The sequence below is a fragment of the Vipera ursinii genome (assembly GCF_947247035.1).
Source record: "Vipera ursinii genome assembly, chromosome: 7".
In the NCBI taxonomy this organism is placed as follows: domain Eukaryota; kingdom Metazoa; phylum Chordata; class Lepidosauria; order Squamata; family Viperidae; genus Vipera; species Vipera ursinii.
In genome coordinates this window covers 685,859-704,059 of record NC_139521.1, presented here as the reverse complement: position 1 = coordinate 704,059, position 18,201 = coordinate 685,859, and the positions used below count along the sequence as shown (strand labels likewise).

Here is an 18,201-nt window from a genome sequence, read left to right as displayed (position 1 = left end):
AAAAATAAAACAATTTTAAGACTAGGTGGTTCTGGGAAAGGACATTTCAAAAATAATAATAATAATAATAATAATAATAATAATAATAATAATAATAATAATAATAATAATAATAATAATAATTTGGAAGGGACCTTGGAGGTCATCTAGTCCAACCCCCTGCTCAGGCAGGAAACCCTATACCATTTCAGGCAAATGGCTGTCCAGTCTCTTCTTAAAAACCTCCAGTGTTGGAGCATTTACAACTTCTGGAGGCAGGTTGTTCCACTGGTTAATTGTTCTCACTGTCAGGAAGTTTCTCCTTAGTTTCAGGTTGCTTCTCTCTTTGGTTAGTTTCCATCCATTGTTTCTTGTCCTGCCTTTGGGCGCTTTGGAGAACAGCTTGACTCCCTCTTCTTTGGGGCAGCCCCTGAGATATTGGAATGCTGCTATCATGTCACCCCTCACTCTTCTCTTTGTTAAACTAGACATACCCAATTCCAGCAACCGTTCCCTATATGTTTTAGCTTCCAGTCCCCCAATCATCTTTGTTGCTCTTCTCTGTACTCTTTCTAGAGTCTCAACATCTTTTTTACATTGTGGTGACCAAAACTGGATGCAGCATTCCAGGTGTGGCCTTACCAAGGTATTGTAAAGTGGTATTAGTACTTCACGTGATTTTGATTCTATCCCTCTGTTAATGCAGCCTAGCACTGTGTTGGCTTTTTTGGCAGCTGCAGAACACTGCTGGCTCATACTGAAATAATTGTCTACTAGGACTCCGAGATCTCTCTCACAGTTAATACTGTTGAGCAAGGTACCACCTATGCTATACCTGTGCATTTTATTTTTCCTGCCTAAATGTAGAACCTTACTTTTTCACCATTGAATTTCATTTTGTTAGATAGCGCCCAGTGTTCGAGTCTGTCCAGATCCTCCTGTATTTTAAGCCTATCTTCTGGAGTATTGGCTATTCCTGCCAGCTTGGTGTCTGCAAATTTGATGAGTTCTCCATCTATCCCCTCATCCAAACCACTGATGAAGATGTTGAAGAGCACTGGGCCCAGAACAAAGCCCTGGGGCACCCCACTACACATTTCCTTCCATGTAGATGCAGTTCCATTGAGGACCACACGCTGAGTACGGCCTGTCAGCCAGCTACGAATCCATCTGGTGGTGATGCTATCTAACCCACATTTTTCTATCTTATTAGGTTGTGATCTACTTTATCAAATGCCTTACTAAAGTCCAAGTAAATTATATCTACAGCATTCCTCTGGTCCACTTGGTCAAATAATGCAATAAGATTTGTCTGGCATGATCTGTTTTTGACAAACCCATGTTGACTTTTAGTGATGACTTTGTTTGCATCAAGGTGTTCGCTGATTTGTTGTTTGATTATCTTTTCCAGAATCTTCCCAGGTATTGAGGTCAGGCTGATAGGTCTGTGGTTTCCTGGATCTATTTTTTTCCCTTTTTTGAAGATGGGAACTATATCAGGTCTCTCCCAGTCCTCTGGTAGTTCCCCAGTGCTCCAGGATCTTTGAAAAATATAGTTCAGTGGTTCTGAGATCACGTCTGCCAGTTCCTTGAGAACCTTGGGGTGTAATCCATCTGCTCCTGGTGATTTGAACTCATCTAGACTGGACAGGTGCTCACTTACCATTTTCTTGCCTATCTTAACTTGCATTTCTATTCTGTTTTTTATGGCACTGGTTTTGGTAGGTTGGACTGGTTTTTTCCGTTTGTGTAAAGTCAGATGCAAAAAAACGAGTTAAATAGTTCTGCTATCTCCCTGTTGCTTGTCACCTTCTTGCCACTTTCCTCCACTAATGGACCAATCATTTCCTTAACTTTTTTCTTGTTTTTTATATGTTGAAAGAAGCTTTTTTTGTTATTTTTGACTTTGGTCGCAAGCCTTAGTTCATTTTCAGCCTTAGCTTTCCTCACTTCATCTTTGCAGGCTCGGGCTATTTGCTGATATTCTGCCTTAGTTATGTGCCCCTCTTTCCACTTCTTATACTTGTCCTTTTTAACTTTCAATTTATCAGAGAGTTCTTTATGCAGCCATGCTGGTTTCTTTTGAGAGCTGTTATTTTTCTTCTTTGTTGGTATTGTGCTAGACTGGGCCTTTATTATCTCACTTTTCAAAATTTCCCAAGCTTCTTGAGTTGTTTTCCCCTTTAGGATTCTCATCCATGGAATTCTTCCCAAGGTCTCTCTAAGTTTATTGAAATTAGCTCTTTTAAAGTCCAAGACTCTAGTTTGGCTGTGTTGAATTCCAATATTGCATGATCACTTCCCCCCAAGGTTCCTATGGCTTGGACACCTTCTATCATTTCATCTCTGTTAGTGAGAATTAAATCTAATATGGCTAATCCCCTAGTTCCCTTCTCTACTTTTTGGGAGAGAAAGGTGTCTGCTAGGTTTGTCAGTAATCTGTTTGATCTTCCACTTGGTGCAGAGTTTGTCTCTCAGTTGATATCAGGATAATTAAAGTCCCCCATTACTATTGTGATGTGCTTCCTACATACCTTAGTTAGCTGACTAGCAAAAATTTCATCTATTTCCTCTGCTTGGTTGGGCGGCCTATAGTATACACCTATGGCAATGTCATTTTTTCCCCTTTTTATATTGACCCAAATGCATTCAAGTTTACAGTTTTCATCACTGTTGTGCTCTATTTCTGTAGAGATAAAGTTATTTCTTATATAGAGAGCAACTCCACCTCCTCTTTTGTTTAGTCTGTTTCTTTTAAATAGTTTAAATCCCTCTAGCTGTGTGTTCCATTTGTGGGTTTCGTCCCACCAGGTTTCCTTAATGGCAACAATATCATATCCGCCCTCATTTACCTGAATTTCTAGTTCACCCTGCTTACTGTTCATACTCATATTCATGTAGAATGCAGTATTTTTTTTAGCTGGGAGTAAGTTTGACTCAACGGTTTAGAACTGTAGAGGCACGGTTAATAAATATGCTTAAACAGCAATAAAGATGATGAAAGGTTCATCGGACATACTGATAACAAATTACAAAACGAGCACCAATATACACAAAGTTAGATGAATGATGCTGTTTACAAAAAAAACTACACTGAAATCATCCGCCATTTTATCAGTATGTCCGAGGAACCGTCACTTACTGGCTCAGTCTCTGTTAAGACAAATCAACTTACAGCGTGGAGAGAGAATGAAGGGTATCGAAGGCGCCGGGAGCTACAGTGGTTATCTGGTTATCGTACAAGGAGAGTAGCCGGACAGAACCTAGTCCTGTGAAGCTGTCATTGCTCACGCAGCTGATCCGGTTGCTTCTGAGCATCCTGAGGAAAAGAAAATGGGAACAAATTGTTTATTTCACCCGCTCATTATTATTCCTTAGATGTTGCTAATGCACAAAACAGAATCGTAGAACATCCCGTAACATCCCGTTTCTACTTTGGGCCATACCAATATGGTCGTTCGGTCGATGTGTGTGTGTGTTTGTGTGTGTGTGTGTGTGTTAGGTGCTGGTAGGTTTTTCAGAAATGGATCCTCTGAACCACAAACGGCCCATGGTGCTTGGGATGTGGTCCAGACCCAACTGGAAGGATGCTTCTGGATCACCACAAACAGCTTTGGGTTCAGAGAAAAACCACTGCAATGGCCCAATCAGTGTGGCTCGGTCAAGGGACGGAGGTTTTGCATTTCCTTACAAACAATATAGTGCATTGTGTTTTCCATAATGAATGGAGTAGGAACTATGGAGAAAGGAGAGGGAAGAATTAGGAAGAAGAAGAAAAAATACAATGAGGGAAAAAGACATGGAGTCGTCTTAAAAACAATGAAAGAGGACGCAGGTAAGAAAAACCCCTCGCCCACTTCAACAGGGGAATTGTGACTGTGATACAAAATTTAGTTCAAAATATCATTTTGAACTAAAATGCTATTTCCCAAAATGATCAGAAATAAGGATAAAACAAACATAAAAGTATTAGTGTTTACTATCAGTAGAGTTGCCAAAGAATGAAAGCTGAAATACAACACAAAAATTCATTCTTTCTTCTTTGTTGCTTTCATGCTGTTTGCCAAGTCTTTAAATGAGTCTGCTCAAATCCCAAAATATGGCGAAGTTAAACAGAAAATGGGAGAGACAAGAAAGACCATGTTTAAGTGTAAAGCCCCAGAGGTGCTTTTTCAAAGGGCAACTGGGCTTTCTTTGTTTTTCCTTGAAGAAGTTTTGCTTCTCATCCAAGAAGCTTCTTCAGTTCTGACTGAATGGTGAAGAATTTTTTATTTATTTTTATTTTAATCCCATTTATATCCCGCCCTTCTCTGAAGACTCAGGGCGGCTTACAAGCTTAGCAGTAGCCTTCATTCTATGTATATGCCTGCTTATTAGGGCTTTCGGGCCCACCCCAAGTGGCATTTTTTACAAAGTCAGCTTAATTGCCCCCAACAATCTGGGTCCTCATTTTACCTACCTCGGACGGATGGAAGGCTGAGTCAACCTTGAGCCTGGTGGGATGCGAACCTGCACTAATTGCAGGCAGCTGGTGTTACTTAAGGAGGCCTTAGCCCACTGCTCCACCAAGGCTCTTAAGAAAACTAAACACATACACCCCGCATGATTTTCTCCACCATTCAGTCAGAGCTGAAGAAAAGCTTCTTGGATGAGAAGAGAAACATCTTCAAGGAAAAACAAAGGAATTCCAGTCAGAACTGAAGAAGCTTCTTGGATGGGAATCGAAACGTCTTCAAGGAAAAATGAAGAAAGTCCAGTTGTCTTCTGGAAAAACAGCTTCAGGACAACCATGACCTGGATGACGGAGAATCTCCACAGACATTTAAATGCAAAGAGAAAGGAGGAAAAGATTTCAGACTTACAAAGTCTTCAGACTTTCCAGGCCTTTCCACATTTTGTGTCGTACATTTTCCAGCCTGTTACTGGTTAGCAAAAGTTCACTGACGCCAGCGGCTCCTTCGAATACGCCTTCTTCAATATCTGTGATCTTGTTATTGCTTAGATTTCTATTGCATATTCAGAGTGAAGAAATTACAAAGAAATGGCCTTTGGATAAATCATTTCTAGAACTGAGTTCTTTTTTAAAACAAAAAACAAAAAAAACACCACATTGATTTCAAGAGAGCAATAAGTAGGACTTAGCATTCACATCAACCAGAGACAGTGATTCCAGAAAAGGGGAAGGAAAAATTATTTCTAAAATACTACCGTAATCTAATGACAAGAATCATTTCAAATACTTTGAAAATATTAGTTAAATACTGGCATCTCAAAAGTATTTGACTTACATTAAATCCCATTTTCTGCATGCTTGAAGCTACGCTAAGTTTTTATCATTGTAAGATAACGCCAACTAATAAACGTTGCCTTTTAACACAATTTTATAGTTCAGTTTCCAAATTCATAGCTTGAATGCTTTTTCAGCCTGCTCAAAAATTTAGTTAGCCCCCACAATTTCTACTGCAAGAGAACCACAAAGGCTGGTGACAAGCTTCTAAAAATACAGCTATAGGGTTTTAAAAAGTTGATCGCCGATCGTTCCCATCTGAACGTATTGAATTCTGAACATTGGCTTTCAAGATTGATGCCAGCCTTTTGAGGTAGGACAGGTCAGGAAAACAGGCCTCAGCAATTCCGAGAAGGCCACTTTATTCTCATGGGGTATATGGCAACAGAATCTTGAAAAATTTTTCTCTCTCCCATCTTTTGCTGAACAAAATCAAAGTGGAATTATTATCTTGAGCTTGTTTCTGACTCTTCCTTCAATGCTGGGACTGTGTAAATCTTGCAATGTATCTGAAGGCATACAGATTATGATAAGTTGATCATCTCAGCAGCCTTACTTTCCCGCTAGGCTATTTTTTATTTTCCCCTAAAAGTTAATGATTGCAGTGAGACCACTTTACACAGTACAGGTTGATAAATAAACTCACATTTTACGCAGCTGGGGAAGCTTCTTGAAGATCCCCGTGGCTTCCAGCACTGTAAATTCATTGTTATTGAGCCTCCTGTAAATGGAAACCATAATAAATATGTATGTTTGAGTTCCTGTCTTTAGTAAATCTATGCAAATACAGCAATCAATAAAACGCTGTCAAATTGTGAGGGGAGAAAACAAAACTCCTCTGGCCACCTGGTGAAATTTAGAAGCAGAGATGAACTGACTGCAGCTTTTCACAGAGCAGCCGGTTAAAGTAATAATCAACGTGATTTTGTCTGGAAAACTCGCGTAAAAGTTACAAACAATAAGATATGCATTCACTAAAAGGGATGCAGAAATCAGACACTAAGCAAGTTATGTTTATAGTTATTTATGGATTTACTTATCAGCGTTTACATTTGGGCCATAACGAAAATTATTGGCTGGGTTACAAAAATGTGTGATTTAAGCAGACTTCAGATGTTACTGAAAAATCCTGCTTAATTAATCTACCTAATGCAAACAGCCTCCATATGATTTTAATAAATATACATTGGTATGCATATTCCACAAAATGAAGAATATATCTATTTCTCAGGGCATTAGCTGCTATTGTCGTTTTCCAAAATAAATGACAGATCGATTCAGTCTGACGTTACACTAAGTTTGTGCTCATCTTTCTACCTTGTATGTGAATGTGTGGGGTTTTTTTTACACATTTCCCAGTGCTTCATAAATGATTACACACCTACAAAACAATTGGTTTCAGGCATGTCATATGTAGGGAGCCCTTTCATCTGTAGAGATTGTCCTTGACTGACAATTGTGCCCAAAACCTCTGTTGCTAAGTGAGTCATTTGTTAAGTGTGTTTTGCCCCATTCTACAACATTTCTTCCCACAGTTGTTAAGTGTCTCAGTGCAGTTCTCCAGTTACTAATATGGCTATTAAGTGGATCTGGCTTCTCCCTCTGACTTTGCTTGTCAGAAGATCACAAAAGGGGATCACGTGACCGCATGACACTGCAACCGTCGTAAGTATGAGTCAGTCTGAATTTTGATCACGTGACCCCGGGGGATGCTGCAGCGGTCGTAAGTGTGAAAAACGGTTGTAAGTCGCTTTTTCCCGTGCCGTTGTAACTTTGAACAGTCCCTAAACGAACGAATGTAAGTTGAGGACTATGTTTCACATGTGGCAAAAGTATTAATTGCAATAAATTTCTAGAAGCAAAAGGTTCATTAATGTCAAAAGTAATTGTAATAAATGCAAATGCAGAAAACAATTAGACATAAAGTGATTCAGTTGTTGCTTTCTTTTTAAGGATTATGCTATGTTTAAAGTTCTTAATGTGAAAGTCTTGAAGCACATCACATCCTCACGGCTTTTCTTTCTGGAAAACATCCCTTTAGAACCATGAATTTTGCTAACTGTTTCTCATCTGGAAGCCTTGGAGGGCAAATGAATGAATGAATGAATGAATGTTTACTCTTGCATCCACAAGTCATTACATATAAGACTTATAACTGGTGCATCCAAATTGTACCTCATCATAGTCTGAGTCTTTCTTATTATTCTTTCTTGTTTTCTTTTTTTCTATTACTCTTATTATTTGAAATTAATATTACCATTATTTTATTATTTATTATATAAATTATAGGCCAGTTGTAACTCTGGGGGATTGTTTTGCTGGGCCTGACACCTCTGTAGTCCCATTTCCTTTTAAATAACCTGATTTTGAGTCTTATCCGCTACAGTTTGCCTCGTCCCTACAGCAAATTTTGGCAACAAACCACAAACACATGGATTGAATTATCAAGTAAATGCTTAAAGGAAGCCTCCTGAAAGCAAGAGTCATTATGCCTGTTGCTAAATCAGTTTGCCTCCTTGCTTGGAAAACTCCTCCGTTTGCAAGCATCCCCCAGGGTTATTTCTGTGCTCCCTTCCAGCTGTGAAACACAGCGGAGTATATAACGGGGAAGGCTTCAATTTGTTGTTTGTATTTTAATAAGCACACTGAACTGTAGCTGGCGAATTGATATTGCTAGAAGCAAAGAGCTGCTTGCTTTTAAAGCAAATGTTAAGAATACTGTCAACAATAAAAAGTGGTAGGAAACACAACAGTATTATATGAGCCAGCCCTGTGCTGCAGCTGCCAAAAAAGCCAACACAGTGCTAGGCTGCATTAACAGAGGAACAGAATCAAGATCAAGTGAAGTACTAATATCACTTTACAATGCTTTGGTAAGGCCACACCTGGAATACTGCATCCAGTTTTGGTCGCCACGATGTAAAAAAGATGTTGAGACTCTAGAAAGAGTACAGAGAAGAGCAATAAAGATGATTAGGGGACTGGAGACTAAAACATATAAGGGACGGCTGCTGGAATTGGGCATGTGTAATTTAATGAAGAGAAGGACGAGGGGGGACATGATAGCAGCGTTCCAATATCTCAGGGGCTGCCACAAAGAGGAGGGACTCAAGTTATTCTCCAAAGCGCCCAAAGGCAGGACAAGAAGCAATGGATGGAAACTAACCAAGGAGAGAAGCAACCTGGAACTAAGGAGAAATTTCCTGACAGTGAGAACAATTAACCAGTGGAACAACCTGCCTCCAGAAGTGGTGAATGCTCCAACACTGGAAACCTTTAAGAAGAGACTGGACAGCCATTTGTCCGAAAGGGTATAGGGTTTCCTGCCTGAGCAGGGGGTTGGACTAGATGACCTCTAAGGTCCCTTCCAACTTTATTTTTATTTATTATTATTATTATTATTATTATTATTATTATTATTATTATTATTACTACTACTACTACTACTACTACTACTACTATTGGATAAAATAGTTATAATGATGATGATATGCTGAAGCTACTAGCTCTAACGCTCAGACAGGCAACCTGTGGTCCGTTGGGTCGTGGTTTCAGAGACAGGGCCTTAATTAAGCAGAGAAACAGTGGTCAAAAGCAAAAACCAGTAGGAACAGGAATGATTTCCAAGTTCCTGATGGTTTGACTGGGGCTGACCGTTCTCTGGCAGTTGCCTGGTCTATCCAGAGGGGGGGACACTGGGGTGCAACTTCCAAGGCAGCAGTCTGGCAACGCAGAAGCAAACACAAATCTGCCAGTTTTCAGTCCCGTGGAAGTCCTGGTTCCCCGATCTTGGTTGTATTAAGGTAGCCCCCTTGGGGCACACCTGGGTTCAAAATCTGGTGACCTACAATGCACAGTTTTGTCCATTTAAAGGTTACAGACATCAGAGTTTTAGCAGCATGGCTGTTTAAGCCTCTGTTTGAAGCGTTGATTGAAAGATGGCTCCATCAAATCACTCTTTGAATGAAGCATTGATGGTGGTGGTGGTGGAGGCAAATGAGTCAATGATCAGAAGATTTTTTTGTGAACATTTTGTGAAAACACAGTCATTTTTCGGGTTGAATCAAGTCGAATTTCAGGGCACAAATTTGAGCAGGCCGACCGGTTTGAATCCAACGGTGAGTTTGCCTTAGAACCAGCTGACTCATCCAGCGCCAATTCTAATTTTAAAGATGAGGAGACTAACCGTAACAGCAATAAAGCTAGTGATGATCTGGGTTGTGTTTGCTGTTCCCCTTTAGCAGTTACAGGATCGCAGCCTTTGATATGTGTGGAGATATTGTGGCTGATGGATATTTTCGCTTACTCAGCTCCTTCAGGAAAGCTGCTAATGGCAGCTTCAGACCAAAGCAGAGTTAATACATCTTCCCTTTCCTGAAGGACCTGAATAAGCAGCAATATCAATCGGATAGTCCTTGACCTACAACAGTTCATTTAGTGACTGTCTGAAGTTATGACTTATGACCATTTTTCACACTTATAACCGTTGCAACATCCCCACGGTCATGGGATTTACATTCAGATGCTTGACCACCGGTTCATATGACAACCAAAGTCAATGGGGAAACGACATTCACTTAACAGCCATGTTACTAATTTAACAACTGCAGGAAGGTCATAAAATGGGGCCAAGCTCATTTAACTAATTTCTCACTTAGCATCATAAATTCTGGGCTCAGCTGTGATCGTAGGTCAAGGATGTCAAGGTAATGATTTAGAAGCTAACCAGCTGATGTAATGTGAGGTGTATGATATAATGGTGGGAAGCAGTGTCTGTGTCCCTTTAAGAGCTTTGTATAAAAGGGAAGGCTTTGCAGATGTGTGCTCTCTCTCTCTTCTGTATTTCTGCTGTAACTGCTGTGTGTTGGAGACTGCTGTATTAACACGTGTATGCATATTGTTCCTGGTATATGATATTGTAGATCAGGGGTCTTCAAACTTGGCCCTTTTATGACTTGTGGACTTCAACTCTCAGAATTCTGGGAGTTGAAGTCCACAAGTCATAAAAGGGCCAAGTTTGAAGATCCCTGTTGTAGATAGTGTAAGATAAATCACCATTTAATATAGACCACTGTTTACTGTGTTTACTCCTGGGTTATCTCAGTGCAATAAGACTGTGCATGCTCTGACAAAAGACCACTTGTATATTCCTCTGCCTATCGATGCAAGACAGGACTTACAATTCTGCTGTGTACTGAGGGAGATGCTCGGGAATCCTGCTGAGCTTCTGACTGGAACAATCCACCATGGTGCCTTCGCAACGGCATTTTTCAGGGCAAGCTAAGTCCGCAAAGCAATTGCCGCTCAGTTTGGATCGGTAATCTTCTGTGCCTGTGGGAGAAAAAAAAACATAGAATACACGGGCTCAGTCTGTGAAGGCAGTTTTCCAACATTTGGTAGAAAAAGAAGAGGAGGAGAAGGAGGAGGAAATGCGCAGATCTGCAACCGGGACAAAAAGGGTAGTTGGGGGGGGCAGGTTTTGTGATAATGAAGAAGAATAAGGCTTAAGTGTGGGTTAAATTTTAGAAAGCTTGAAATTTGCTGGAGGGGAAATCCCGCGTGGGTTAACATTTACTTGAGCTTTACACAGCCGTAGTTTCTGCTGATTAAGCTGTTGGCCAATCTATTCCATTTTATGGTGGAAAGAAACAGAGAACAATGTCCGTTTTGGTTCAATATGTTTTACCCCAGTTTTGGACTTAAGCAGATCTTTGCACCCGTTGCGTCGCCACCCCCGTCAGACTCCCATTTTACTGAAGCCGGCCTTTTTGTATCATCTCTCAACAATGCAATTTACAGCCCTGTCCTGCTTCTTCGTTTGGTTTTATTTTATTTTTATTTATTTATTTAGATTTGAGCCTCAGCAGCTTGTCATGCTGTAGAAAGCTGCGTGACGTTCCATGGTGCTTGACAGAACCATGTTTTACGCATACCTCACAACCACATGGTTAGATCAAGCACAACAGAAAATCTCGCCCACTTAATCGCAAACTTCATCCACTAGGACAAGGAGAGGAAACAATGGGGGGAGAAGAGGAAGAGGAAGAGGACAGTGTTGCAAGGAGAAACCTCAGAGGGTGCCTTGGCATTCTTTTGAGAGAATATCCACCGTGTGACAGTCACATCACGGAATCTGAAAGCGTGCAGGAAGAAATCTGTCCACCGTTCGTTGTCAGTTACAGAGACACGGACACGTCAAACAAACATCTAGAAAAGATTGGAGGGCTGGTTGGTGGCAGGAGGGAAACACAAAGGAGGCAGAAATGGGTTGTGGACTCTTCTTGGATAAAAGGTGAGGAGTCTGAGACTCAAGGGGGGGGGAAGCGCGTCTGGTCTGAGGAGCAGGTGGCACAATCCACATTCCCTTCCTTACTTACAGCCCCCGTGGTGAACGCCTGAAAGAGGAAGGAAACACAGACCAGGAGGAAAGAAAGGCAGAGTGATTCCCCATGGAAATGGAGCGAAAGAAAACCCTTCCAGAAGACAGAGAGAGCTGATATGCTTGATCTCACCCAGGGTTTGAGGAACAAGTTGGCTTCAAATTTGGCGCTTCCAAATCCAGGAGTTGGGTTTGTGTTTTAGCACGTACTTTTAACGTACGTTTCTTTGGTTTGTCTGGCTTACCCCAAAAGAGAGAGAGAGAGGGCTGAATTTGTTTGAAGCAGAGAGGACAGCAAAACACCGAGCAAGGCCACCGAATGTGACTTCACATTCATTCCAAGTAAGGGATGTGGTTTGCCAAAGCCCCAATGGCCATCGCAGAATTAATGGGAAACGGACACAGGTAAAGTGGAACCCCGTGGCACTCCAGTCACCTATGTTCGCAGGCTATTCGGCTGGCCATGGATGTATTTCTGGGTGTATTTGGAGGAAACAGAAGGAAAAGAGCTAGGCCGTAGCAAACAGCTGGCTAAACTCCCAACCCCAAAATGGCTTGTCATTCTGAAGTTCGAAATAACAAACTGGTCTGTACTAAGTAAATGCTCGTTCACAAGTTGGATTCTCCCAGTTTTTAAAGTTTTTTTTATAAATGTATTTATTAAATTTTTACGCTGCCCGTCTCTCTTACAAGGTGGCCCTGGGCGACTTTTGCAAGATTAAAACAGCACAGCTGTCAGGAGAACTCTGGAAGTCCAGGCAGCCTAACGTTACTAAGGTTGAGAAACCCTGCCATAGATATTGGTCAGCAAAGTATTCATTTCCTGTTAGTCCAAGTGTTTGATATGATTTCATGTCGCTGAGGGGTCCTTGATGCTCTGTAGTTAAGGTAATGAAACGTCTGCAAGAAAATAGGCAAGCTCAGAGAGAACCAAAGACCCCTTATTTCAACCCTGAGCTGCAAATATTCTCTTTTATTGATTCATATCACTCTTCTGCTTTTTTTTAATAAGGAGCATCTACAATAACCAAGAGAGGCCATTTTCTTTTGGTAAAAGCATCTCACTCCAGCAAAGCATCCAATGGACTTTCTTCAAAGAAAGCAGCAGGGCAGACTTTACCCCTAACAAAGAGAGAGGCTATTATATCAAATAATTGTATTTAATTTTTGCTGGCTGGTCATGCGTTTGTATTTGAGTCAAAAGATTCATTATACCTTTGAACCCTCCCACCAATCAATTATTTTTCACCTATCAGGATCCTGCAATGTACGTCAGCAATCCTATGGTTCTTCCCTCCAACCGTTAAGAAACTACTGGAGTGGTTTATCAGCCGCACAAAATAAATAAATCGTTAAAATGGAAGCGTAAGTCAAAGAGGACCAGCCATTGCCCTCCGTGTGGCGTGTTCAAGGAGAATGAAAATTGCAATCCATAGCGGTGATGTTTTAATTATTTCTACTTTCATCAGAGCAAGGGCACTCGTGGATAGTCTGTGGATCCTTGTGCAAAAAAACAATACAAAACCCACAAATGTTGGCTTGGCATTCTGTGATTTCACAAGTACAAGGGAACAAAGGTCATTAGAAGAATAGAGCAGAGCGCTGAAAACTTGAGTTCCAGGCACAAAAAGCAAAGCAGAAGAGGATTCTTTGGGTTTTCTCAGCTCTTTCGTCATAGCAGGAACCTTTCATTATAAAGCAGCTACATTTAAAGAAAAATGATGTTGATGTGAGCAGAATTCCGCAAGACAAAGTATCCTAGCAAGTTCCCTTTCGAGAAACTTAAACAGCATTTATGAGTTGGATATCAAGAGCTGCATGCAAAGCTCACGAATTCTGAAAACAAAACGAGATAACTACCGCTGCTCTAAAGGGTTAAAATGCATGCATCTCTAGGTTAGAAGTTAAGACAAACTTGCTTTGTGTGACTGAGCGCAAACTCGGTGTGCAGCTAATTGCACAGCAACAGCCAAACAAACCTACCTGGAATGAAATACTGTTCTTTAGCTAGGTAGAGAGGGAGAGAGAGAGAGAGAGAGAAAGAAAATAGGAACCTGAATATCAGCAAGCAAAGACTTTATTAGACTAAGTAAGGATGACAGATAGGCTAAAGTGACTACCAGGGGGAGAAAAATGTATATTTACATCCATTGATTACACAGTATGCCTGGATATAAACTTATTCGCATCAAGGTTAGTTGCGTTATTCTTGTATTTGCCATAAAAAAAACCAATTAATTAGCTGGACACCAGACGCTACAAGTTAAGATTTTTAAAGAAAGGAAGTAGGAAATAGAATAAGATTAGAAAAAGCAAACATCACAATTTATCATGATATAAGCTTCCCCCTGTAATATGAAGGTCATCTATTTAAATTTTCTATTGCTGGTTTGTTTTTGTTTTTTTCAAAGATTTTGCTAATATTCCACGCTTTCTTGATTGAATTTTTTTTTTTGCTATGATGAATATAGCCCAAAGGTCTGATTTAGTACAAACTTAAAAAGCATTATATAATCAATTTCTGTATATATATTTTTGTGTTTAGCAAAGGCTGCGATGTGGGCTAACTACATGGATATTCTCGATCCAGTCCAGACTTCCTTTGATGGCTAAGTAATTCAGCTAAGAACCAGACAGAGTTTCTGTTAAGGATGTCTCCAATTTTCATTTCTCTCTTTAGAGAGGCTGTAGCAGGTTTTCTTTGGAAGAGAAGAAAAAGTAGCAGGCGAGCGAAAGAAATTACCTGAACAACGAAACTTCTTGCTTTTGATCTGCCCAATCCTTTTGTTCGCCAAACGGCGGGGGCTGGCGCAGCGGGCACCGCTGGTCTCAATGGGGTTTACATGGAGATAATCTGCCAGCCACTTCAGATGACAGTCACAGATAAATGGGTTCTGAGCCAAATGCCTTGGACAAACAGAAAGAAAAGGACATTTTTGTAAAAAAAAAAATGTTGCGTTTGGTTTTCCACCTTTGCCAAAGTTTCCTGCTGTACTTGGGGACTGAAATGAAAAGTCCCAAGCAAAATGCTCATACGTACAGGGTCTGAATTGCTCGGAGAGGGGAAAAGGTGCCCTTTGCAATGGTCTGAAGCTTGTTGTCGTACAAAGAAAGTAGGTTCAAATTATGTAAGTCTTGGAAAGCGTCCACGCGCAGGCAATTAATCTTGTTTGCATTTAATAATCTGTAAAACCAAAGAGAAAGGCAATGTATTAGGCATTTAATTAGGCTTTCCTAAGCTTCACTGGTATAGCAATAGGGCTTAAGACTTATATACCGCTTCACAGTGTTTTACAGGCCTCTTTAAGCGGTTTACAGAGACAGTCTATGCCCCCCCCTATCAATCTGGGTACTCCTTTTACCGACCTCGGAAGCAATTTTCTAGAATTTTGTGTAATACAAAAATGACTTTGCTATTCAACATATTCTAACTCCTAAGCATGGCACTTCATTATCAAGGGCTCATGTAAAATATATTCTCTGCTTACTAGAAAGCGAATATATGGAGGTGTGGAAGAGACTTTGGATGACATGTTAAAAAACAGTTTATCATTAGAAGAACCATTTCAGTAAACCATGGGCTTTGTTTGTGAAACTGTACACTCAATTTTACCCATAGATAATTGAAACAACCTAGCTTCATAAATTATATTTTGGAGATTCAGGTAAATTAAGTATTGCATGGATTAAATGGCATCACATTTAAATAAAAAAAGAGTCCACTGCAATTTTACAGGTTTTGTATAAAAAGTGGAAAATCGCATTCCTGGGAGTACATATTCTCTCTCACACATCCTTCAAACAAACAAAAATTTTATCTATCCAATCATAGTTGCCTCTTCCCCACTGTCTCCCTTCATCTGTAACTATGATTTAAAAATGCAATGTTAATACAGATTGAGTCCTTAAAAATAATTATAAATAAGCAACCTTTCTTGAAGAAGAGATGATAGATAGATAGATAGATAGATAGATAGATAGATAGATAGATAGATAGATAGAGATAGACAGACAGACAGACAGACAAAGACAGACAAACAGTGCCAAGAAAACAGGATAAAACAAATGAAAATGTTTCCTTAAATCAGTATTCTTAAACCATGTGTTCGAGTGCTTAAAAACCAAACAAAAAGGCCTGCAGAAAATCTATTGAAGGGGGAAAAAAAGATTTTGTCTTGCTGAAGAGTAGGAATGGGAGACGAGAGCATAAAAAGGGTCAGAAAAACCTCATCACCTTCAAAAGATGCAGCTTTCTCCCCTCAAAGCAGTCTTGCTAGTTCAACCCACTTCTACCTCAAACTCCCCTCTCAATGAAGACAAATAAAAGTGGGTTTTGTAAAAGAAATACTCACAGCAACTGCAGAGCGAAAAGCCCTTCAAAGAGGCCCTTGGGAAGTTCGGTAATTTTGTTTCCATAGAGAACCCTACAACAACAACAACAAAAACGGTTAATTAATTCACCTAGAAATTTTCGACCACCATCTTCCCTCAGCAAAAGTAGAACAAAGTTCTCATGCTGAACCATGAAAATACTTCTGAATAACATGGGTTTATCTGCCAATCTTCCACAATCAGGCTCTTACTGAGGAGTTGGCTTTGATTTCGTTGGTTCTTCTTAAAGTATCTTAATTATTTTCACAGATGTGTTCTGATCTAAATCACATTATCAGCACTGAACTGTTCTGAGGGCTGTGCTTTGCAGGAAGAAAATTGGTTGGCGTTGTTGTTGGGGTTTTTTTTAGATTTTTTTTATCCCACCTTTAATATTTTTGTAAGTAACTCAAGGGCCAAGTGCTGGGAAAATCAGGACATTCAGACAGTTCAAAGGAGTGTAAACATTTATTGGAAGCTTAAGCACTCTACGAAGAATCTGGCCAACTAACAGTCAAGGGAAATGAGCAGGAGATCAGAAAGGCATTCAAGGTGGTGCTGGACTTAGATCTATTGTGGACACGAAGGGACTCGTGACTTATGATGTGTTTGACCCCTTCTCCCTCAGGCTGAGCCTGGTCATCTCCTACATCAAGACAGCAAACGTACCTAATACCCCTCTTATTTTCCCCACAATAATCACCTTGTGTCGGGAATTAGGCTGAGAGAAACTGACTGGCCCAATGTCACCCAACTGGCTTTCAGTCTCCTGGTGATTGGGCCAAAACTGCCCAGCCAGCTTTGATGCCCAGCTAAAATAAGGCCACCTAAATCAGGATGGCCCGACTCGTGCCTGACTAGACGCCAGTGGCATCCCATCAACTGCACATCCCCTCAGGGACAACACTGTGCGTAAGCTTCCTGCAGAGTTCCTGTGCAAATTACACCACTGTCACTCCGGGTCTGAAGGAACGGCTAACAGCTTTAGAGTTTCATTTGGTCATGGAACAAATGTTTGTGTGAACCAACCTCTCTGGGTTTCAGACATGAAATAACAGCTAGAATTTTCATTAGCTTGAAAACTCCCTAAACATTTCAGGTCTAATTGAGCTTAGGAAAGCCACATATGGAAGTGTAACTGTGATGGAAGTTGAGATGCATACAATTTGGGGCACCAGCTAGCTGAACTACAACGCAGCAATTTTATTTCCTGTCTAGCTCTCTGGTGAGTACAATGGAGTTTGATAAATGGCTTCTTCGACTACCCTTCACTTGCCGCGGGATTCAGAATATAGGGAAAAAAACATAGAATGTGCCCATTTTTACTTAGGAAAACAACCGAAGAAGTAGTTAGACATCAAAAAAGAAAAGCAAATCCGTAGGGAATGAATTTGCACGTCCTTTTTCCCCAGAGCTGTATTTACCAGCCTTCCCTAAAATCTATAATCATTTGTCTGTGCACACACCGACTGTCTGGAAAACAAATACGCCACTGAAAATTGAGTGCAAGTGGCCTTACAAACAGTTGTTGAAGGAACTTACATCGGGGACTTGCGCTTTGAAAAGCGGCTCCAGGAGAATGTATGTGCCAAAGAGTGAAGGCAGCTGATTTGCATTAAAAATAATGCAGGCCATTTAGGATAAGAGTTGCACAAAAGAGGGGAAACAGCATTTCTGCATGTTAAAGAACACCGCAGACCCCGAAGATTACAAAACTGACTATGGCTATTTTAAAAACATCTGTAGAAAAAAATATTGGAGCCATACGTCTTTAGATAGTACCTCGACTTATTTAACAGTTCATTTATTGACCGTTCAAAGCTACAACGGCTTTGAAAAAAGTGACTTATGACCATTTTTTACACTTGCGACCTTCCTAGCATCCCTTTGGTCACTCCATCAGCGGGCACATGATGTTTGATACTAACCCGTCCACTTTATTTAGCAAGGAGTGCCAAATAAAAGAAAATAAACGAAAGCAGAAGTTTCCTTATGTGAGAATTTAGGCCGGCGAGTGGGCCAACAAAAGTCTCCAGTTGCATCCAAAGCATTTCTCCCACCTGAACGTGAGGTAAAGGCCGCCCTCGGGGTTGGCGGCCGAGATACTTACAGGGAATTAAGTGAGCGGAGGCCCTGGAAGGCATCTGGGGCGACCTCTGAGATTTGATTATTGCTCAGATCGCTA

General features: G+C 40.6%; 1 protein-coding gene across 2 annotated transcripts in view; it reads right to left on the bottom strand.

Moving 5' to 3' along the window:
- Positions 1-18,201, bottom strand: part of SLIT2 (slit guidance ligand 2) — a 180,734-nt gene that overhangs the window by 39,928 nt on the left and 122,605 nt on the right. Inside the window, exons 11-19 of one of the 2 annotated variants that reach the window (XM_083367610.1) lie at positions 18,127-18,198; positions 15,998-16,069; positions 14,686-14,829; positions 14,389-14,552; positions 13,629-13,652; positions 10,447-10,597; positions 5,913-5,987; positions 4,842-4,985; positions 3,155-3,298 (exon numbers count right to left, since the gene is read on the bottom strand). In XM_083367610.1, the coding sequence (XP_083223736.1) occupies positions 3,155-3,298; positions 4,842-4,985; positions 5,913-5,987; positions 10,447-10,597; positions 13,629-13,652; positions 14,389-14,552; positions 14,686-14,829; positions 15,998-16,069; positions 18,127-18,198 (990 nt within the window). The remainder of the gene's footprint in view (positions 1-3,154; positions 3,299-4,841; positions 4,986-5,912; positions 5,988-10,446; positions 10,598-13,628; positions 13,653-14,388; positions 14,553-14,685; positions 14,830-15,997; positions 16,070-18,126; positions 18,199-18,201) is intronic. The other variant, XM_083367611.1, reaches the window with a different exon arrangement.